The sequence below is a fragment of the Schistocerca americana genome, chromosome 6, assembly GCF_021461395.2.
Source record: "Schistocerca americana isolate TAMUIC-IGC-003095 chromosome 6, iqSchAmer2.1, whole genome shotgun sequence".
Lineage (NCBI taxonomy): Eukaryota > Metazoa > Arthropoda > Insecta > Orthoptera > Acrididae > Schistocerca > Schistocerca americana.
In genome coordinates this window covers 330,023,001-330,045,695 of record NC_060124.1, presented here as the reverse complement: position 1 = coordinate 330,045,695, position 22,695 = coordinate 330,023,001, and the positions used below count along the sequence as shown (strand labels likewise).

General features: G+C 39.0%; 1 protein-coding gene across 1 annotated transcript in view; it reads right to left on the bottom strand.

The window, feature by feature from the left end:
• The window catches only part of LOC124619798, a 424,654-nt gene that overhangs the window by 230,308 nt on the left and 171,651 nt on the right, over positions 1-22,695 (bottom strand). The window contains exons 13-15 of the mRNA XM_047146390.1: positions 21,692-21,841; positions 16,051-16,191; positions 1,531-1,673 (exon numbers count right to left, since the gene is read on the bottom strand). Of these exons, the coding sequence (XP_047002346.1) occupies positions 1,531-1,673; positions 16,051-16,191; positions 21,692-21,841 (434 nt within the window). The remainder of the gene's footprint in view (positions 1-1,530; positions 1,674-16,050; positions 16,192-21,691; positions 21,842-22,695) is intronic.

The following is a 22,695-nucleotide window of genomic DNA, read 5'->3' as shown; positions in this document are numbered from 1 at the left end:
AAAGCTGTGAGGGCAGGTTGTGACTTGTGCTAGGGTACATCGGTCAGTAGAGTAGTTGCTCATGAAAGCCAAAGGTTCTGAGTTTGAGCCTCAGCCTAGCACACAGTTTTAATCTACCAGGAAGTTTTGTATCAGTGTATACTCCACTGGAAACATCCCCCAGGCTATGGCTAGGCCAAGTCTCCACAATATCCTTTCTTCCACGGGTGCTAGTCTTGAAAGTTTTGCAGGAGAGCTTCTATGAAGTTTTTAAGGTAGGAGATGAGGTACCGATAGAACTAAAGCTCTGTGGATGGGTGGTGGGTCATGCTTGGGTAGTTCAGTCATCGGAGCACTTGTCTGAAAAAGGTAAAGGTTATGAGTTTAAGTTTTGGTCTGGTACACAGTTTTAATCTGCCAGGAAGTTTCGTATCAATGCACACTCTGCTGCAGTGTGAAAATCTGATTTTAGAGCAGTACTGTCACAAAAAAACAGGATCTATTATTTTAGTAACGTACGTTGCGTCTGTGATCTATCGTGTCATATAAGATATGGTAAGTGACTGTAAGTGACCACTTCATGTCACCCTGACGTATTTCTTGTAACATATAATACAATATTAGTTAGGAGATATTATACTGAACAACATTATATCATGTAATAGTCTCTTATTCTCTTACACTTCATCAGCATCAGAATGCAGGTGTTGCCACACAGTCTCGAACTTCTTGTATAATGCTCTTTATAGCATTTTACTAGATTATTTCTGAATTTCTGGGAACTGTGTGCCTTCAAGACCCACTTTGGCCCACAGAGTTTTATGCCACACAGAGTTTTATGCCAGCAAGTTCAATGTCAGAGAACACAAGTTTCCATTGACCGATTACAAAGATAGCATAATGCAAAAAGCACGGCCTCAGCCTATGGTAACGTACTGTCCCAACACCCTCCACCCAACAGTTTCCACCCCCTCTGTTTTGTCATCTCCTCCCCATTCTTGTCTCCCACCCTGTTTATTTGCCAATCTCTGTCAATGCGTCTGCCTGTCTCTCCCTGTTCCTCTCCTTTCCTCCTCCTCAATTTTCACCCCACCTCCCCGCCCCACAACCTTCTAACACTGTGCCTGTGGGCATTCTAGTCCCTGCACACTCCACCAGATAGCGTTTGTCTCTCTCCCCACTTGTACACTACTATCCTTTCCCCTTCTCTGCCCCCTCTGTTGCTGCTTTTATCCCATGTGATAGTTGCATTCTGCCCCAAGATGCTACAGTTGGCGGTCATGTGTGTATGAGGTGTGCTTGCTCGTGGGTATGAATGGTGTGTGCCCCTCTTCTGCTGATGGAGGCTGTGGCCAAAAGTTTTATGTAAGTGTCTTTTAACTGTGCCTGTCTGCAGCTTAATGTGTCTTCTTTACGGTAAGTAGCAATCTGTCTTTTCCTACATTGTTGATAATGCAAAAAGATTAATTTTTGTAGCACAAGAATAAAAGACATGACGATCCTGTAACTGTTGATAGTGTGTTACTGTCACAGTAATATACCAATACTCACTCTCCAACAGCCAGAGTTCCTTTTGGCAGCTGAAGAACAGGCTGAGACATAGCTGCTGCATACTCCTTTTCTATAAAACGATCATGATGGCCAGCCAAAAGGCAAGAACTACCATCTCTCAAAGACAAACAACACCAAATAACCTGTAAAAACATTTTGAGAAAAAAAAGATAATTTGTACATTATCACATACACATTCAGGAAAACATAAATGATGAAACTTTTAGTGCAAACACACTATTCATATGTTCTAGTCACAAGGTGATTTGCTAAATATATTTTCATGAGATAGTAGGCAGCTTTCGTTGAGTTTCTACCTATTTACATTTTTCCACATTTCCTACACACTTCCAGCAGGCAGACAAAGTTCTGACTACTCAAAGTACTCCTCATGGAAAACACTATTAACCTGACCTGACACCAAAACCTGAGGAGTGTTGCTGTATGGGCCAGACATGTATCTTTTAGGCAATTTCTTTCATCGATAAACATCAGTTTTCCATTATCTTACCAACAAAAGTATGTTGTGTATAAACTTAAATGAAGTACAAATCTGAAGGCAGGGTCATCAAAGTTCAAACTTAGTAGTGAAAGCACATTTATTACCAACACCAATGTAGACCTGGAACAGAACTGACCTCCTGGATGGTGAGTGCAGCTATTTATACAAATATTGAATACTCTAGAATGCTGGTATTTACATAAACACTGAACACTGATGATTATACAAACATAAACTACTTCAAGAACTTTCCAGAAACAATAAATACTAAATAAAAAATAGTTTTTGGTGATCTGGTTTGAACTGGCATTGATGCTAAACACTACCCTGCATGCAGCACAGTTTGTGGCATTGTTCTCTCCCCTATCAGAAGTTCTCATTGAAGCCAACTGCAATACCTTGGATATAGATCTCGTCAATGGTTCTCTGTCTAACAATGCTGGCAGATATTCATGTTCTGGCCATGGTGTTACATCCCCTTCACTATGATAGAGAATTGGTGGCATTCCCTCTCAATGAAGCTTTGCAATCATTGAGTGGGTCTTCAGTTTTCTTGAACCTCCCTTCATTGAACTGTGCCTCTGCATTGTAGCAGATTTTTATACAGAGAGCATGCATGATGTCTCTGTACTTTTCTTTTCTTGGTGAAGGATCATAATACCTGACATTGTATGTGATGTCGAACAAGTGATAAAGATACAACACAGAACAAATTAACATTTCGTTAACTCTTCTGGTAGTCTCACTTTCTCTAGCAAGTAAATATGGCTGGAAGTTGTTGATGTCCTAAACAACTGCAAGGCACTCTTTTCTTAGTAGCAGAGTAGTTCATCTTGGACTTGGGGAGCACTCTGGAAGCAAAAGCTATCCCCTTTGCAGCACCTTCTGGAATTTATACAACAACTGCCACTGTCTCAAACCTGTTAGGATTGTGGAAGTTCTGTCTCAGCATTCTCATCATACAGTGCTAGAAATGGAGATGTTAACACTTCCTTAAGGGCATGAAAAGATCTTTCTTGTGCTAATTTCCAGGAAAGTTTGGCATCTCCCTGCACTAGTGCTTGCAAGGGTTGTGCCTTGGTACAGAAATCCTTTACAAATCACTGGTAGTATGAGTACATTCTGAAAAACTACCCACATCCTGAGTATGCAGAGCAGTCAGAAAATCTGTGATAGCTCTTATTTTCTCTGGATCAACGCATACTCCATTTCATTCATACTGATGCATGTGTGGGCTCACAAGTCACTGAACATTTATTTGGTGCATCAACAAGAATTAGGAAATACATATCTGTCCATACAGTCATATAGATTGGTCTTGTCCAAGAGATAGCAAAAGAACATTCAATACTGTTCTGTCCTTCACCTGGCATATGTTACTCACATCCGGGATCATCATAATTCAGTCCGTAATGTCACATATGTGGGCTCAGTCTGGGATAGTTCACTGTGAACAGACTTGGTAAGGCAGTGCAGAACTATGTGTCAAGCCAGTTCAGTAATCTGCAACAAATATGTTGCAAATGTGCCAATGTGACAAACATATGAGCAGTGACCAGACAACTGTGAGATGGAGCTGTTACCTTTGCATAGCTGCTACCCCTGCCACAGTCCAGCTGTATCTCACACCACACTGCAATGACCATGCCATACTTTGGTAGCACAAGTCACCACAACAGAGCATCCAACAACAGCAGTCATCAGCAGCAGAGTCACAGTCATGACAAATAAGTTAAGTGTAGCAGCAGGTGCATTATTTGCGTGATTGTCAGTTCTTTTGCTACAAACAGCAATGCATCACAAAATTAAAAAGTCATGATTGTGAGTCTGTAGCTAGTGGAAGTGAGTCTCAGAGCCCGCAGAGACAGAGGAAATGACTTTGAAAGATATACTCCCTGATGATTCAAATCAACACCAAAATAAATTAGTCCATGGGGAATTAAGATAGTTCTATGAGGAGTAAAAATGGATTCTTCTATTGGGTGGAGGGGGGGGGGGAGGGAGGGTTTAAAAATAAATTAAGAAATGAATTTAAAAATTATATGGGGAATGTAGAAAAATGATTTGGATGGTAAAACCAAGAGATTAAACAATCAATTGGAGGATTTAATAGTTACATTTTGGGAGGTGGAAAGGAATATGTTTACTAAAATGAATATGGTTGAGGCTGAACTGAGAGCTGAGATTCTTTCAAGCAAATAGATATGCAACACTAGGGATAAAGAGACTAGGCGAGCTCTGATTGTGGCTGGCAATGACGAAACAAAAACTTTAATAATGGGTGAATTGTCAGGCACAAAGTGTGCTAGCTGTGAATAATGGTGAAATTAGCAAAGTGATCAGTAGAGTAAGCAATTTAGGATTATGCAGTAGTTTTGGAAATGCGGAAAAACCTTTTCAGTAAATACCATGCTGTGGATTTTCTTGCAGCATGCAAAGACTGTTTCATTGAATGGATGACTGATCAAACTGGAATTAAATTTGTTAAGTGATCATTTGGAGATTCTGCTCAGACATGGACAAATCTGTGTCCAGATCAGTTCACTTCAATATGATGTATCTGAGTAATTATATTTGAATAGATATTGGAGTAAAGCTAAGCAATATCAATTACATAACACATTTCTAAATGGACTTGTGTACAATGGGGGTATATAAGCTATGTACAAGTTCTGCCAGGAGGAAACAAGAAAATTGGTACATCTTGATAGGCTATTGAGGGTAGTCACTGACATTTCCACATTAAGGTGAAGATTACCTGAGATTTTACGTTAAGAGTTAATACACTGCTCTGCAAATTCTATTGAAAGTTTCTTGGAGGACGGATCAGGCACTGTGCCATAAGCCAAGCATTGGGGGTAATAATCAGGGAAACATACTAAGGAATTTCCAAGCTAATAGGAATAATGGAAATTGGGGAACAACCCATAGGATCAGACCAGAAATAAGTATCAGGATGAGAATTGGAGAGAAAACAAATAGAGGAAGGTTCAATTATGAGAATATGAACCAGAGGGATCAATTGGAAAGTAATTACAGGAATGAACTAAGGACAATGCATGAAAACAGGGCTATGATTATGGACCAAAAGGCAACAGTGACAGAATTCAGAAAAATGAATTTTGTTCCAAACTAGGGTCAACTTTGGGCCAAGAAATAATGTAAGACATAGAACCAAGAAATAGGAAAATGCACAACAGCAGAGGTTTTTATAATAACAATAAAAGCAAAGAAGTAAGGGAACAGATGATGGTGGGATGGAGTTAGTTACAGGAAATAATAATTTATTCGGAGGTTGGTTTAAGCAGTATGATAGGAGAAATGCTTGTATGAAAAATTTTTGTGGAGAAACTAGAAAGCTAGTTGTTGTTGTTGTTGTGGTCTTCAGTCCTGAGACTGGTTTGATGCAGCACTCCATGCTACTCTATCCTGTGCAAGCTTCTTCATCTCCCAGTACCTACTGCAACCTACATCCTTCTGAATCTGCTTAGTGTATTCATCTCTTGGTCTCTCTCTACGATTTTTACCCTCCACGCTGCCCTCCAATGCTAAATTTGTGATCCCTTGATACCTCAAAACATGTCCTACCAACCGATCCCTTCTTCTAGTCAAGTTATGCCACAAACTTCTCTTCTCCCCAATTGTATTCAATACCTCCTCATTAGTTACGTGATCTATCCACCTTATCTTCAGCATTCTTCTGTAGCACCACATTTCGAAAGCCTCTATTCTCTTCTTGTCCAAACTAGTTATTGTCCATGTTTCACTTCCATACATGGCTACACTCCATACAAATACTTTCAGAAATGACTTCCTGACACTTAAATCTATACTCGACGTTAACAAATTTCTCTTCTTCAGAAACAATTTCCTTGCCATTGCCAGTCTACATTTTATATCCTCTCTACTTCGACAATCATCAGTTATTTTACTCCCTAAATAGCAAAACTCCTTTACTACTTTAAGTGTCTCATTTCCTAATTTAATTCCCTCAGCATCACCCGATTTAATTTGACTACATTCCATTATGTAGTAGAAGAAATTAATATTGGGGGTCTAGTAAGCATGATTGTTCTAGGCAAATCAGGGAAATGAGTGAAAGGAATTATGAATAAAAAGATGTTTCTAAAGAATTAATGAAGAGTTTATTACAAATCTGTGACAGTTGCAGTGCATACAGTATATTTTGGCAACTACTTTCAAACCGACTGGTTGATTCTGAAGCCAAACTTACTAAGGCTGCACTGAAAGCACCTAATCTTAATGACAACTGTCTATAATTGGCAATACATGCACCACACATTGACGGTAGATGAATGGCACAATATACATATGCTCACTATACAAGTAAGAATCAAACAGAGAATTTTTATGAGAACATTACCGATGAGTAAACTGTTGAATTTTCAGTAACAGGAATATGAATAAAATATACTGCTGGGAATTATGGTAGGCCAGTAAGGAGGGAAATAGTTTTAGATACATACATTAGTGGAGAAATATTTGATCATGCATTTCAAGTGGTACCATGTTTGAGCATAAATTTGGTGTCGGGCTCATACTTCCTGATTAAATACGAGGCAGATATATACTGTAAAGAAATGATACTGGATATAAATGCTGGAGGTTGCATGGAAAAAATTAAGTTTAAGAGTTCTTTGACTGGGAACGACTTGGTGGACAGCTTGTTTATAGAAGTGAAGAGTGGAGATGACGCAGTAAAAGAGGTAATAGGTTATAACAAATCAGGAAATTACACTGGTGTATGTAGTAGATTCAGGATTTAGTACAGTTTGCTTTATTTTTTGAATGTTGTTATGTTATGCTATTTTAGAGATAAGACTCATGTGAATCAGTGAGATTGAGGTCCCACTAAGAAAACAGTGGGTGGTATCTTCCTGTGGGGGTATATTTGTTTTGGGGATATATTTAGTATGGAACTATGGATCTGGTCGATCAACAAGAATTAGCAAGTACATTACTCAGAAATAGCAAAAGAACATTTGATGTTATTCTATCTGTCATTTTGCATATATTGGTCTCATTTGAGATCATTATAATTAAATCTGTAACGTCACAACCTACAGTGTTGATCAGTGTGGTTGTCAGGCATCTCAAATATTCTTCACATATATTCAAGTACTTGGCAATGTCATACAGACAGCAAAGACATGTCATCCATTTAAGATGTCAATGCAGGTTGTCCATTTATGTCCTAAGGTGGCTGGGGCATTACATATTCCAAATGGCTTAATTTTGAACTCATGGAGACTACCCATAAGTTGTGAAAGCAGTCTTTTCCTGGTCAGCCTCATCATCCTTGATTTGTCAGTAACCTGCGTGCATGCCCACAGCAGAGAAATACTTTGGTCCACTCAAGCAGTCTAGGTTGTTATCAATGTGCAACTCTAAATAGACATCCCTAATCATGATTTTGTTGACTTGTCACTCTTCAATTCAGAAGTCCCATGTCCATCCATCTTCTTGACAAGGACCACAAGGAAGGACCAAGGACTCTCTAAAGGTTCAATGATATTATCTTGCAGCATCTTCTCAACTTCCTCCTGGATTATTTGTCATTCTGCTGGTGATACTCTATATGAGCGTCGGGTTACTAGTGGATGATCTCCACTGTTGATATGGTATTTTACCATGGGTCACTTGGTCTGTCTTCCCTCCACTCTGGATTTGAAAGCATCTGAAAACTTACACATTGTTCCTCAGTCAGGCCAGATCACACTTGCAATTTGGTAGTGCCTTCCTCCCTGCATTTTCTGTAGTGGTAGTGAAACACAATTTGCCCTTCCTAGACTGATTCAGCTGTGCCTAAGCACTTAACTTTAGGGATGAGTTGTGACTGCTCACGACAATCAGTGATCCAAAGTTCTCATTGACCACCTATAGTGCTTACAATCATCAGTGGCATACTGATTTCTTCTGAGAGCCTGAAAAGCTTTGCAAATTCAGCAAAAGCTACACAGTTTAACTTAACATCTCAATTGATGAATGGCACTCATCTCGTAAATGATGGTGGGATAATAATGATTCAATGGCAAACAACTGTCCAGAGCAATCTCTGTTTTGTGTGCTTGTTGGAATAGTTTTGTCAGTCTAGTGCTCAGATTTTCCATGGCCTATGACCACTCATGAGCCTGCAGGAAGTCCCCTCTGAGAATAGCATTATGACTACATTCTGTTAAAATGACTAATTTGAAGGACTGTGTTTCATCATTGATAGTTATTCTTGCAATAGAAGTTCCTTTCATCTTGATGCCTTTTCCACTTACGACTCAGAGCACAATTGTTTTCTTATGATAGAACACAGCCTTCTTTAGCTGATGGCAGCTAAACAAGCAGCTGGTACCTCTGTAAGGTAACAGAAAATGGCTATAGCATGTTGGGGAGCAATCTTATCCAGAGTATGGCGATGGACTTCATCCCACAGGTCAACTATAATCGTATAAGTTTTGGTACTAATCAATATAGGCAAACAGAATGTGACAACAAAACTCCCAATAAAATTAAAAAATGAAGTTTCTGATGCAACAATACAACAAAGAATTCTTACTGCATGCTGACAGTCATGGGAAACCCTTTTCCACATACATTTGTGAATGTATACATTCAAAACATTCCGTTTTTGTGAATTATAACCTGATGCCTAGTTAACTGCCTATGGAGGAGAATATTATCACTGAGACAATTCAACCAAAGGAAGACGATCATGTTGTGATTGTAGGTGGTAGCAATGATGGGTATGAAAATGAAAGCAAGACTGTCCTGTGATGTTTTCAAAACATAATGCCAAAACTATTTAATACAAATGTCAGTCACCATAACTGTGCTAGTGGAACAAGATCTAACACAATAGTCATGTATTAGTAAAGGACTGTTCTTCAATTCTGGGCTAAAAAACTGTGCAATAAGTTTAATTATGTTCAATTACCAGAATTAATAAAATGAAGCATGACGAACAATGCAGCAACAGACTGCATGTAAACAGAAAGTGAAACGTCAAGTTACTTTCTCAGAACTGTGCGACAAAGCTGTTGAAGAGGAGGATCCAGTTGCCTTAGACTACAACCACAAGACTTTTTCAGAATGAAGGACCATAACACTGGTGTCCAGGGATGCAGTTCAAATGTGCCTGAGTCTTGTTCATTTGAAGAAAGGCAAGATTACAAAATAAATGACCAGTCACTACAGTGCAGTACTAGGGACACAGCTAATACAACATGTTCTTGCAAAAATTGCAACCTAAATGAATGTGATTTGTGCAAAATGTTAAAACAACCAAAAATCACTCTTAAAGGTGATGCTTTTAAAATTTCATTATGTCAGATACAAATACTCATAGAAAAACACTCACCACTTACATTGGTAATAACTAAACACCAATTGAAATCCAGTGGTATAATACATTATAGATTATAGGATAACTTAATAGCAAACTGTTACTGCTGGCAATGCCTTATAGACAGTGCTATGACAATTTATGTTAGTAAACATACAGCATTCAAAAAAAATCTTATCTTGAACACCACACCAAAGAAAGATCAGTTGAAATGACTGGTGTGTTTCACTTTATTGGCCTTTTAAGTTAGCTAAGCATAATTCCCAAATGTGGCTGTAATGTGCTTTATTCAGACCAAAGAAAGCAGGTGTTGACAGGTGTGAAAATTACCAAACTATCAGTTTAATAAGTCACAGCTGCAAAATACTAATGCGAATTCTTTACAGATGAATGGAAAAACTGGTAGAAGCCGACCTCGGGGAAGATCAGTTTGGATTCTGTAGAAATGTTGGTACACGTGAGGCAATACTGACCTTATGACTTATCTTAGAAGAAAGATTAAGGAAAGACAAACCTACATTTCTAGCATTTGTAGACTTAGAGAAAGCTTTTGACAGTGTTGACTGGAATACTCTCTTTCAAATTCTAAAGGTGGCAGGGGTAAAATACACGGAGTGAAAGGCTATTTACAATTTGTACAGAAAGCAGATGGTAGTTATAAGAGTCGAGGGGCATGAAAGGGAAGCAGTGGTTGGGAAGGGAGCGAGACAGGGTTGTAGCCTCTCCCTGATGTTATTCAATCTGTATATTGAGCAAGCAGTAAAGGAAACAAAAGAAAAATTTGGAGTAGGTATTAAAATCCATGGAGAAGAAATAAAAACTTTGAGGTTCGTCGATGACATTGTAATTCTGTCAGAGACAGCAAAGGACTTGGAAGAGCAGTTTAATGGAATGGACAGTGTCTTGAAAGGAGGATATAAGATGAACATCAACAACAGCAAAATGAGGATAATGCAATGTAGTCAAATTAAGTCTGGTGATGCTGAGGGAATTAGATTAGGAAATGAGACACTTAAAGTAGTAAAGGAGTTTTGGTATTTGGGGAGCAAAATAACTGATGATGATCGAAGTAGAGAGGATATAAAATGTAGACTGGTAACGGCAAGGAAAGCATTTCTGAAGAAGAGAAATTTGTTAATATCGAGTATAGATTCAAGTGTCAGGAAGTTGTTTCTGAAAGTATTTGTATGGAGTGTAGCCATGTATGGAAGTGAAACATGGATGATAAATATTTTGGACAAGAAGAGAATAGAAGCTTTCAAAATGTGGTGCTACAGAATAATGCTGAAGATTAGATGGGTAGATCACATAACTAATGAGAAGGTATTGAATACAATTGGGGAGAAGAGGAGTTTGTGGCACAACTTGACAAGAAGAAGGGACCTGTTGGTAGGACATGCTCTGAGGCATCAGGGAATCACAAATTTAGCATTGGAGGGCAGTGTGGAGGGTAAAAATCATAGAGGGAGACCAAGAGATGAATACACTAAGCAGATTCAGAAGGATGTAGGTTGCAGTAAGTACTGGGAGATGAAGAAGCTTGCACAGGATAGAGTAGCATGGAGAGCTGCATCAAACCAGTCTCAGGACTGAAGACCACAACAACAACAACAGGTAGACATAGTAGTGTAGTTGGCCAGACTGATCCTAATGTCCTCATTACATTTGATGACTTAAACATGGATGCAAATTCAAATAGTACAGTAAGATTATGACCACCTGAGTGTATAAATTCAACTATGCCAAAAATAATGAAGTTTTTTATGCAAAAAACTCTGCATAGATCAAATATTTAAAAATAAATTAGCAGAGAAGAAATGGGATTCTATATACCAGGTGAAATGGTCTGATGACAAATGGAATGAGTTCTGTTCAACACTGTTGGACATTATAACTACTGCTGTCCTGCCAGAGACACCCAAAACATACATTAAACATTGCCAGAATGCAATTAATCCTAGACTGAAATCCCACCAAGTCTGATTAGGTTCGGTTATTGTATGCATGATCTAAATCTGTTCTATAAAGCTACTATACTACAGATTTCTAAGTAAAAATACAATCAAATAATGAAAACTTTTAAAATTTAAATCATTAACTTTAGAATGCAAATTAACTGCAAAGCAACAGAGCACCCTGATAATAAAAGTAAACATCCTGAGAGTTAACTGACAAGTACTGTTGAAGGTTCCATGATAATAAAACAGCATAAGACATGATTGTAGCATTGTGAAGAACACAAATAACGTATGAAGTATTTTTTAAGAACTATTTCTTAAAAACTATTTCACTGCTCCTACTGACCAACCAACCCATATTACAAAATGGTTCAAATGGCACTGAGCACTATGGGACTTAACATCTGAGGTCATCAGTCCCCTAGAACTTAGAATTACTTAAATCTAACTAACCTAAGGACATCACACAGATCCATACCCGAGGCAGGATCCGAACCTGCAACCATAGCAGTCGCACGGTTCCAGACTGAAGCGCCTAGAACCACTCGGCCATTCTGGCCAGCCAACCCATATTACAGATGCACACATTGAGTCCCCATGCCACCTCACTGAGTGTAATGAGGTTGAATTTATAGAAGTGAATGAGCAGGAGGTAGACAAGGTAATACACATTCCGAAGAAAAGAATTCATCTGGATGGGATGGCATACCCAGTGCAGTTACTACAGTGTGCTTGAAAGAAATCTCAAAACCTCTCACCTACATGATTAACTGCAGAATTAGAGAAAACATGTATCCAGCTGTTTTAAAAATGGGTATTGTGAAACCAGTGTATAAAAATGTAAATAAGGTAGATGTCTTTATAACCAATTCTTGATTTCAGTAAGATATTCTAAATTATTATTCTGTCCAAGTTTAGTGTCCCATTCACCATACACAAACTGCAGCTTCTTCCATGAAATGTACTGTCAAGTGGACCAGAGGATGCAAACTTCAGGTACATTTTCAGACCTGACAAAAGCATACAACACAATAAACCATACCTTACTTAACAACTGAAGCCATATTGTATGGGGATCCATCCATGCACACACCTTTTTAATCATAAGCAATGCATTAAACTGAAATACAACAAACTAGAGGGAAAAATTTATAAACTTTCGCCCCCCTCTCCCCCAGTGGCAGGATGTATCACAGGGCTCAATCCTTGGTCCCTTATCTCTTCCTCATCTATATTAAAAACCCTACACAATCTATTAACCCCCATATTATAAGCCATGCATATGGCAAGTCAATATTATTCTATGCTATAAAACATAAGGAACTAGAAACTCTAGAAATTTTTACTGGCGTATTACTAGTGTAACAAAATACTTCAATCATCAGGGTCCCAAGGTGAATGTCACCAGATATCGGTTACTGTCATTTAAAACAGGCAGTTCTCATCATAACAACAGAAATAAAGTATGCAAATCTCAGGAACATAAACTGGCAACAGTAAACTTCGAGGTGTGTATGTTGGTGAATAACTGCTGTGGCAGCTCACAAAAATAGTCCCTAGTCAAACATTAAAAACAGTTTACTATGGAATGTTTTACTCATTTCTTAACTATGGGTTTGAATTATAGAGGTGTTCAGCAGACGTTGACTTAAAAAGGAATATTGCTGTTCCAGAAATGAACACTATGACCTGTACACAGGTTATGCCATAGAGAATCATGCTCTGAAGTGTTTATGCAGTGCAAACAGTTAACAATATATTATTTATATGTATTAAAAATTACTCATATTTTTTGTGTGTCAACCAGCTGAAGCTATCAAGTGCTTGATGTACATGAGCACAGCACCAGAACAAAATATATAACTATTTCTGAGAAAGAAAAAAAATAAATATGACAAACAGAAGCACATACATCAGTACATTAATTTGGTTTAATAAATTACCAGACTATTCAAGAACATGCAAGGATATTGATTTTAGCAGCACATTAAAATCTTCCCTGAGAGAAAAATGTCAATATTCATTCAACGAATCCTAAGACACTGTTTGTGATATGAAACATAGCATACCAGCCACAAAGTAATAAATGTAAAATTAGATGTAAAATGCAACAACTGTAATATGTAACACATTTTGTAAATGTATTTTTTGTCATATTATTATGTCTAACATTTGCAAAAGCCATTGTTGTGCTGGCTCCAAGAAAAGAAAAGTAAATAACTAAATGGATTTGGAAATAGGTGTTAAGGTTAAGGAGGAAGAAGCAGAGGTTGTCCCTACCGTGAGTCTACAGTAGGAAAATGTTATCAATGAATCTGAAACAGACAAGGGATTTCGAGTATAGACTGGAAAGGAATGATTCCCCCACATGGCTCATAAGTAAGACGATACAGAGAAGTGCCATGCAGGTACTCATGGCAGTACCATGGACTTATTCATAGATTTGGCCACTGGATAGGAAATAATTATGAGTCAGGATATGGTTGGCTGGGAGGATTAGAAAAGTGATGGATTTGGTTGCAGGAGGACATTGGGAAATGCAGTGTTCCATAGCTGAAAGGTCATGGGCATGTAGAATGTTGGGGTATAAGGCTATCACATCCACAGTGACCAACAAGGAGTCTAGTGGTAATGGGACAGGAACTGTGGAGAGACAGCAATGGAAATGAGCATTGCCTTGAATGTAGATGGGAGGTTACGGGCAATGGTTTGGAGATGTTGGTCAAAAAAGAGGCAGAGGTTTGTATCCAGCCACAATGGGACAACTATTGAGGAGACATGTGTGATTGAGTTTGTGGAGTAAGTAAAAGGTAGGAGTATACGGACCTAATGCCTTTGCCACGAAGTCATGCTAGGTGTCTGGGATGGGACTGCAGTTACAAGGTTTGTATGCAGAGGTGTCAGAAAGTTGACAGAGACCCTCAGCCACAAAGACACTACAATTCATAGCCATTGTGGTGAATCCTATTTCTGCAGGAAGAATGATAAAATCTGGACTGCTTTTCCAGTTACAGATAGCTGTGGGTTCCATATGAGTGATGTTGGATTCACTAGGGTTGGATTTAGGAAGGTAAGGTCAGGTTACAAGTGAGGAATTCCTGAAAGATAACCAGAGGATGACTAGATGAAGGGGATAAGGATCAGCTGGAGGGAGGTTGGAACTGTTTTAAGCAAGGGTCAGTGTGGGGTTGGTTAGCTGTTGTCAGTGGGATATGCAGCAAAGAAATATTTCCACTGTAGAGAGTGGGTAAAGGAAAGAATGTCCTTTAGATGAACAGCATGACTGAATTTAGGTTTTGGGATAAAGGTGAGGCCTTTAGAAATACCTGAGACTTCTGCATGGATCTGAGTTTTGGCAGAAAGGTTGACAACAGTGATATGGGATAGGTGTTTAGGGGAAGTCTGTTACATGGAGAGTGGAAGCACTTTTTGGGGATATGGAGGGAGGAGTGAGTCAGCAAGGCATGGTCAGGGACCTGTGAGAGTTGATTGGGGGGGGGGGGGGGAGGAGGGTGTTGGATCAAATTGAGAGGCAGTTATAGATAACACCATGTGGGCATAGGACAGAAGGTAGATGGGACAGCTTCCTCAGATGGTGCTGGGAATGTCCCAACTGCTGAAAGTCTCTATTGCAGTAGTAGGACAAGGGATGTTGTGGTCACAGTGTAAAAGGATTTTGTGAAAGGAGAAGCAGTTGTCAAGTATGGTTTGAGCTTGGATTCTATAATTATGAAGGACCAGGTTGTGACGGTGAGTGATTGTCGGAAATGAAAGACATGAAAGTTCTTGCGGCAGGATGGATGACAACTCAAGGTGCCAATTTCAATGGTAAGCCAGTTAGGTGGGATACCATGCACCACACAATATTTCAGAAAGAGGATGTGTGTTTTGAGATTTGCTAGGGCAAAGTAGAGTTTCCAGAATTGGCAGAGGTAAAACAAGCATGGATTAAATGGCTGTATGATAAGGAGAGAAAACACTTCATTGAAAATTTGTTAAAAATGATTGAAAATAAGAAGGTGAAAACTTATGGTAAAAAGTGTTTTAACAGAAATAAATAGTAAGCACAGTGTATAGAGCTATGTAGGGAGTTATAAGGAATGCCAGGGGTAAATAGAGATAATGGATTGAAAATTGACATGTGTGACAGTGGGCAGGGGGAACAGGAATTGGGAAGGTGATGATGGAAAAAGACAGGAAAGAGGATTTTGTCAGAGGGAAGAGGGAGAAAGATATGGTCGGATTAAAAGTGTGGAGAAAATGGACAAAGATAGGAAGAGGAGAAGTGAAGAGACAAATAGAGTGGGAAGGTAAGAGGATGAGGTGGACAGACAGAGGGAGGAAGAGATGAACACAAAGAGGGGGAAAGGGAGGTGTTTTCAATATAAGAGTTGAACTCACACACAGGTGAAGTACTGAAATTTTGCATCCTGATGGTAGTTACTGATGAGCAATTCTGTCTCATAATTTAAAAAACACACACATATATTTATATATCCATGCCATGTATAGTTACTGTGAAGGCAAGGGCCTTTCTTTTTATTTACATGTACCCATTTGATGACCTTCAATTGCCCGTAGGTAATTGGTTGTAACTCCTTATTTTCTGTGTGCATATATAAGAGATGAAGTTGTCAGACAGCAATAAATTGTTTCCATTCTGCTAATTCTGTATGACAGAAGATACATGATTTAATTAGTTTTACCTCAATTTTGCCAGGGTTGTTATCTGGATCATATGATAAAGATGCATCCAATTGTAGTTCATGCCCTGTTCCAATCACAATTTCTGTTTCTGTAATAACTGCTTTGAGACCTCGATGAGTAATCTCAACCTGCAATATGCCCTGTGAAATAACAGAAGGACATACAACACTCTTATTAAAACAGAGGCATATAGCAACAGTAGTAAATTCTAGAAAGAAAATAGAGTCTAAGACTTGAAACACTTAAGGAGTTAGGTTGTCACCAGTACCATGGCTGATAGTCTTCAGCACACATTGTGGAGAAGTGGTGTGCCACCTCAAGTGAAGGCTATTATAGAATCTCAAACAGATATGGCTTTGCACACAGTTGTTGAATTGGCTGATAAATTAATCGATGCAATAACACCCACACAGATAAGTGCAGTGATGGTATCATGCAACAGTTTGTTGATGCCCATGGTATTTATTATGATGTTCTGGTAGCCAGGGTTGATTTTTTGACAAAGCAGATTGGTGAACTGTTGACTTGTCAGGATCATGGCAAGGACATTGGCCATAACCAAGAGAGATTGAGAAGTAGCTCATCAACTACCTCCTTGATGCCTGGGACAAATCAAACCTGTGTCTGTCAGTACCACAAAAGATTTGGTACGCAAATCTACTATGTCCTGCAGCCATCATCTGCCACCGGACATAGGTGTGGCATCTGATTTGTGGGATCAATGTCTGTTCATAAGCAACTGCAAGTTGAGATGGAAATATCTGGTGGGCACTGGGCCAGACTATTGCATATTTCAATGCACAAAGTTATGTAGAAAGTGATCACCAACAACCCTCTGCCTCACTACAACTAACAATCCTACTATACCATTGTTTGGTAACTGTAGATCAAGCTAGATCTTGGATTAGGGCTTGACGTGGTGTGGGATTTGACAATTGTGGGCATATCAGAACCCATAAGAGGGGCATATTTTCCAGTCTGTTCCAAATGTTGCCAGACTTGGTGAACACTTGGCCAGTTGATGGATCACCAGATTAACCACCTCAGGTTTCCGATGAAATGCAGTAACACATGCAGACAAGGTCACGTTCGTAAAAGCTACAAGAGGCGAGTACACAGACTACTGAAATTCCCAGCCCTGAAATGAACAGCTGGAGCACTGTGAGGTGAGCATCACAACTCTATGCATTATTTTAAAACTACCAATGGCCCACCGATATCCTGCTGACCCTGACATTTGGCCCAAGACTGTCTGGCCACAGCAAAAGCTTAGTTCGACAGCATAATTCGGGAAGGCGTTATCCACCCATCAAGTAGTCCTTTGTCATCCCCACTTGACTTAACGCCTAGAAGCAGCATGGAATCCAGGAGGGGATTATTGAGCTCTCAATGCCAGAATTGTGCTGGATTGGTATCCTATACACTTACTATGAGACTATTAATTAGTGTTAAGTAGTATGATCATATTCCGTGCCCTAGACTGTGCCAAGGCTACCCTCAGACTCCAGTGGCAGAGACAGATGTACCGAAGATAGCCATAATTACTCCATTTGGTTTATTCAAGAGTTGTTTCATGACATCTGGCCTCTGAAACACTGTCCAAATCCAACAAAGGATAATGAATTTGGCATTACAAGGTTTCTCCTTCTGCATTTCATACCTGAATGAGATTCTGGTTTTCTCAGCCTTACCAGAACAATACCAGCAGCATCTAACTGAGGTGTTTAAATGTTTAGAACAGTACACTGTAATTTTAAATACTGCAAATTGCATTTTCAGTTAGACACACGTTAACTTCCTGGATAAGATATCATTGTCAGGTTCCCTATATTTACCTGAGAAAATTGAAGCCATCTTGCAAATCCCACAACCAAGAACTTATAAGGAACTGTGTCATTTTCTTGGTGTGCTTAATTTCTATTGCCAGCACCTGCCATGTGTCGCCAAGTTGACAAACCATTAATAGCAGTGCTCACTGTTTCAAAGAGGAAAGGTAACTCACCAGTTTTGTGGGTGGATGATACGATCTTTGCTTTTGAGGCAACCAAGCAGAGTATAGTGGAAGCTACATTGCTTGCATTCACCAAGCCAAATGCTCCCATAGCGATAGTCAGACAGCAATTGGTGGCGCACTAAAACAACTGTATGATAGGCCTTGGTAGCTTCCAGTTTTCTTCTCCTGCAAGCTGTCACAGACACACTAGAAATGGAGCACTTGTGACAGAAAGCTTCTGGTATCGATGAGGCCTTCAAATACTTCTGACCACAAAGGGAAGCCAGGGAATTTATTATTTATACTGACCTCTGCCTTTTACATTTGCTTTTTGCCAAAACAGTATCAATTACTCACCTCAGCAGTGCAATCAACTGGTATATGAAGTGTGTGAGAAAGGTAATGAGACTGATTTTTTATCTACCAAAGCTTTCATTTGTTTAAAAAGACATTTCTCCCTTCAAAGTAGTTCCCTTTGGCAGTTATACACTTGTGGAGTCATTGTTTCCAGTCTTGGAACAGTACTTCAACTTGTTGGGCTTATAATGTGTCAGTCATATTCTTTTGAACGTTCTCCAGAGTCCCAAAGTGATGAATTTTTAAGAATTTTTCAATTTTGGCAAAAGAAAAAAGCTACAAGTACTGAGAGCAGATGAATAGGGGTGGGAGGGGGGGTGGTGGTGTTCAACAACAGAAATGCCTTTTGAGGCCAAAAATTATGTGATGGAAGTGACCATTTAACATGGGACATTGTCATTATGCAGCATCAATTTGTGTGCAGTATCTGCTCTCAGCCAAGTCATCATTTTCCTGAGCCTTTCAGGGACATCTTTGTAAAATATTTGGTTGACAGTTTGTCCTGGAGGAACAAGTTCTTTGTGCACGATACCCCTACATTCAAAAAAGCAAATCAGCATTGTTTTGGTCTTTGATTTGCTCATTTGAGCTTTTTTCATTTGATGAAATGTCTCAGTGTGCCACTCCTCTTTTTGCCACTTTGTCTTAGGATCATACTCAAAAACCCAGGATTAATCACCTATGATCATCTGACTGAACTATTTGTGGTCATTGGCAATCCTCTCTTGAAGATCAACATACACATCTCTTCGATTGTCCTTCTGCTCAGTTGCATGGTTTTTCGGCACCATTTTGGCACAATGAAAGGGTTTGAATTTAACAGGTCACCTATTGTTGTTATTGTTAACAGTCAGTCTGATCTCACAAGAGCGTGCACACATTTGATGTTTTCATTGGTTTTTGAAGTTGAAGGTCTCCCTGAGTGTGTTCTTGGCCTTCCAAAAATGACTTCTGCCAGTGAAAAACTTGTGCCCTTGGTAAAGAATGTTCCCCGTAGAACTGTTTCAACTTTTCAAGTGTCATACTCGTGGGTCTCCCAATCTTAACACAAAACTTGATGGCATAACATTGCTCTCAATCCTGATGTTCCATTTTCACAGCACACAACAAAAACACAGCTTCACTGACGGCACTCTCACAAATCACGTAATAGCAGTATAGAGCTGAAATGCAGATTATGCATCTGGAAGTGATGAACATGCTGGTCTACACAAGTAGAACAACACAGTGTTGTCAATCTCATTACTTTACTCATACTCCACATACATATTCCAGTTCAGCATGGATGTGACACATATTTCTGGGATCGACAATATAGTCACCAATTGTCTTTCTCAGTTCAGCAGCATCTCATGTTCGACTGATCTAGCTCAACTTGCCAAAGCATAACAGACTGATCAATAGTCAAGAACCCTACTCAAAGATATATCATAAACATGAACCTCCAATTAGTCAATGTGCGTGTTATATTGTGACAAGGCAAATGGTAAACCTTGACCTTTCCTGCCTGCCACGTTCCAAAGAGGAGCACTGAACAGCCTACATAACCTGTGTCAGCCTGGAGTTAGACCAATAACTCACCTAATCTCACACATTTGTTTGGCCAGGCATTTAGGTGCATCAAATGTCAGTAGCACAAGGTCAACCAAAATTTGCTTCCACCAGTGGGAGATTCTCTGGATATGTCTGGTCACTTAATGCATGTCCATATTTAAGTTGTAGGCTTGTTACATCCATCAAATAGGCAACAGTACTTGCAGGGAATGATTGTATTGATTCACCTGCTGGAAAGAGACAGTGCCAATAGATAACATCTGGGCAGAGGCTTTAGATTCCACCTTCATTTCTATTTGGATATCGCATTTTGGCTGTCTTCTACATGACATGAGGGACAGCATACACCAATATTAGTTTGAAATGTTGACCCAGCTTACAAAATTATGTGGCACAGTACACCATAAGACTACAAGCTACCACCCAACCAGTAAAAGGATGATAGAATGCTGGCATAATTCTCTGAAGGCAGCCATGATGTGCCACAGGACAAAGTGGACCACCACCCTGCCAATGGTTTTACTCAGCCTGAGGAGTGCCCACAACAGATTTAGACTCTTTAGCAGTCAAGTTGGTTTACAGTGAAACATTATGCCTATCAGGAGCATTTGTGGATGCATATTCCCTACAACCACCCAAACAAGACAGTTGTGACTATTTCTCACATTCATCCCCAGCATGCATCAAGACATGGCATGGCTTCCAGCTAGTTACATCAGGTCCTAGACAAGTGTATGCACTTCATGCTGTGTACTGAATGTGTTTGAGCAGTACTACAACCACTATATATGAGCCCAAACGAGGTCATATGACAGGAAGCACACACTATCAACATGCTTGTTAATAACAAGCCCACTACCATCTTCCCTGATTGAGTGAAGCCAGCATATGCGTTTTGAGAAGAGCCAACTACTATCGTATCATGATGCTGGTCTACACCAGCACCAGCAGCAACAACAGCACTGGCACCTTTCCCAGCTAGTGCAGACAGACCTCCAGTATGTACAACAAGATCAGGTTGATATGTCCACTTTCCAGCATGCTTCTGGGATAATGCTCTACTTCCCCTGAAGAAGCTGATGTAGCAGCCAATATCACCACTTCTTGGTGTAGTACAGTATTGTGTGGCATCGCAAATGCGTGTTTATATCAAGCTAACATATATTTTCATGCCAGCCATCAGAGGTGCTGTGTTTTACAATTATGTTGTGCTTATTCTTTGGCTGAATGTTGAACATTCCTTCTGATAAATAGTTACTTAGTTACAGGCTTAAGTTTAGTTAGTGCTTTTAGGGACAATGCTACTGTAAGGTGGAATTTCTCGCTGTTGTATTCTCCATTGACAAGCTCTTCTTTCCGCTAAGTAACTGAAAAAGTTTGATTGTTGCCATACAGGAGTGTCACATTTCATACACCAGCTACTTTGATCACAACACACACAGTAACTGATTGGATGGGTTCTTATTCATGACTAATCTAATATAATCATTCTTTAATGTATCTTTCTTAGTTTTACAACTGGGCACATAGTGATTTCCATTCTGTGGCTAAACTACTTTAATATTTTGTATTTGGAATGGACATTTACATAAGGTTACTGGATTGTATTATGCATGAATACATTTTTCAATACATGATGAACATAATCTGGACTATATGTGTAACAATGAAATGATGCTTCTATGACTGAAACTGATTTACACCACACAAACCATGTTAAAAACACAGATCTTAACTTTTAATGTTTCCATGTTGATGACAGTAGTGCAGGTGACATTGTAAGTGTAGCCACCACGGAGAGTGGCTGGTGGAACTCTTAGTATGGGACCATCAGCAGGAGGTACATCCACAGAGTTACCATTCATGTCTTGCACCAGCCAATGATACTGGAAGAATGAAAATCAAAAGCAAAAATTCAATGTCTAGATATAAATATTATCTATTTCAGTTATGCACAATATCACTAAAAATAAAAAATAAAAATTAATGTCAATTACCTGCATAAGTTTTAAAATTGTTTTATTATAGTAATAATGAAATGAGGTCAAGAAAGTTAATAAAAAGTTTCTATTTATGACAAACCATAGATTGTATTATGTTATACTGATGAGATACATAATTCACAAGTTCAGGCATTTCATAAATGAGCTTCAAATGAATGACATTAGGTAAAAATAATTCAACTACATAATAAAGTTCTGTTTTAAAGGAAAATAAAAGATGAAAAGATGTGGCATAACAGTAAAAAAAAAAGTTGTCAGTTAATACCAGTAGCAATATTTCACACACAGAGTATGGTCATGTTCCATGCAAAATGAAACATACTATTTGAATGAGGGCTTGCAGGCTGTGACTTGTTTAGTTTATTCTTAATTTTATTACTGTATACAAGTTCTGTTGATTCATGGATCAATGATTTTGCCTTGGATTTTAAACATAGTAGCATTAGTGTCACCAACATTTACTGGTGTGACACAACACACAAATATAGTACTTGATCAAACAATCCTTAAATATAACAATATGAAAAGGATAGTTGCTACTCACCAAATAGTGGAGATGCTGAGTACAGATAGGCACAATAAAAAGATTATCAGAAAGTGAGCTTTCACTCAACAAGGCCTTTGTCAAAAATAGACAACGTACACACTACATTCACACAAACACAACTCACACACACATGACAACAGTCTCTCGCAGTTGAATCCAGACTGTGAGCAGCAGTGCGTGACTGGAGAGG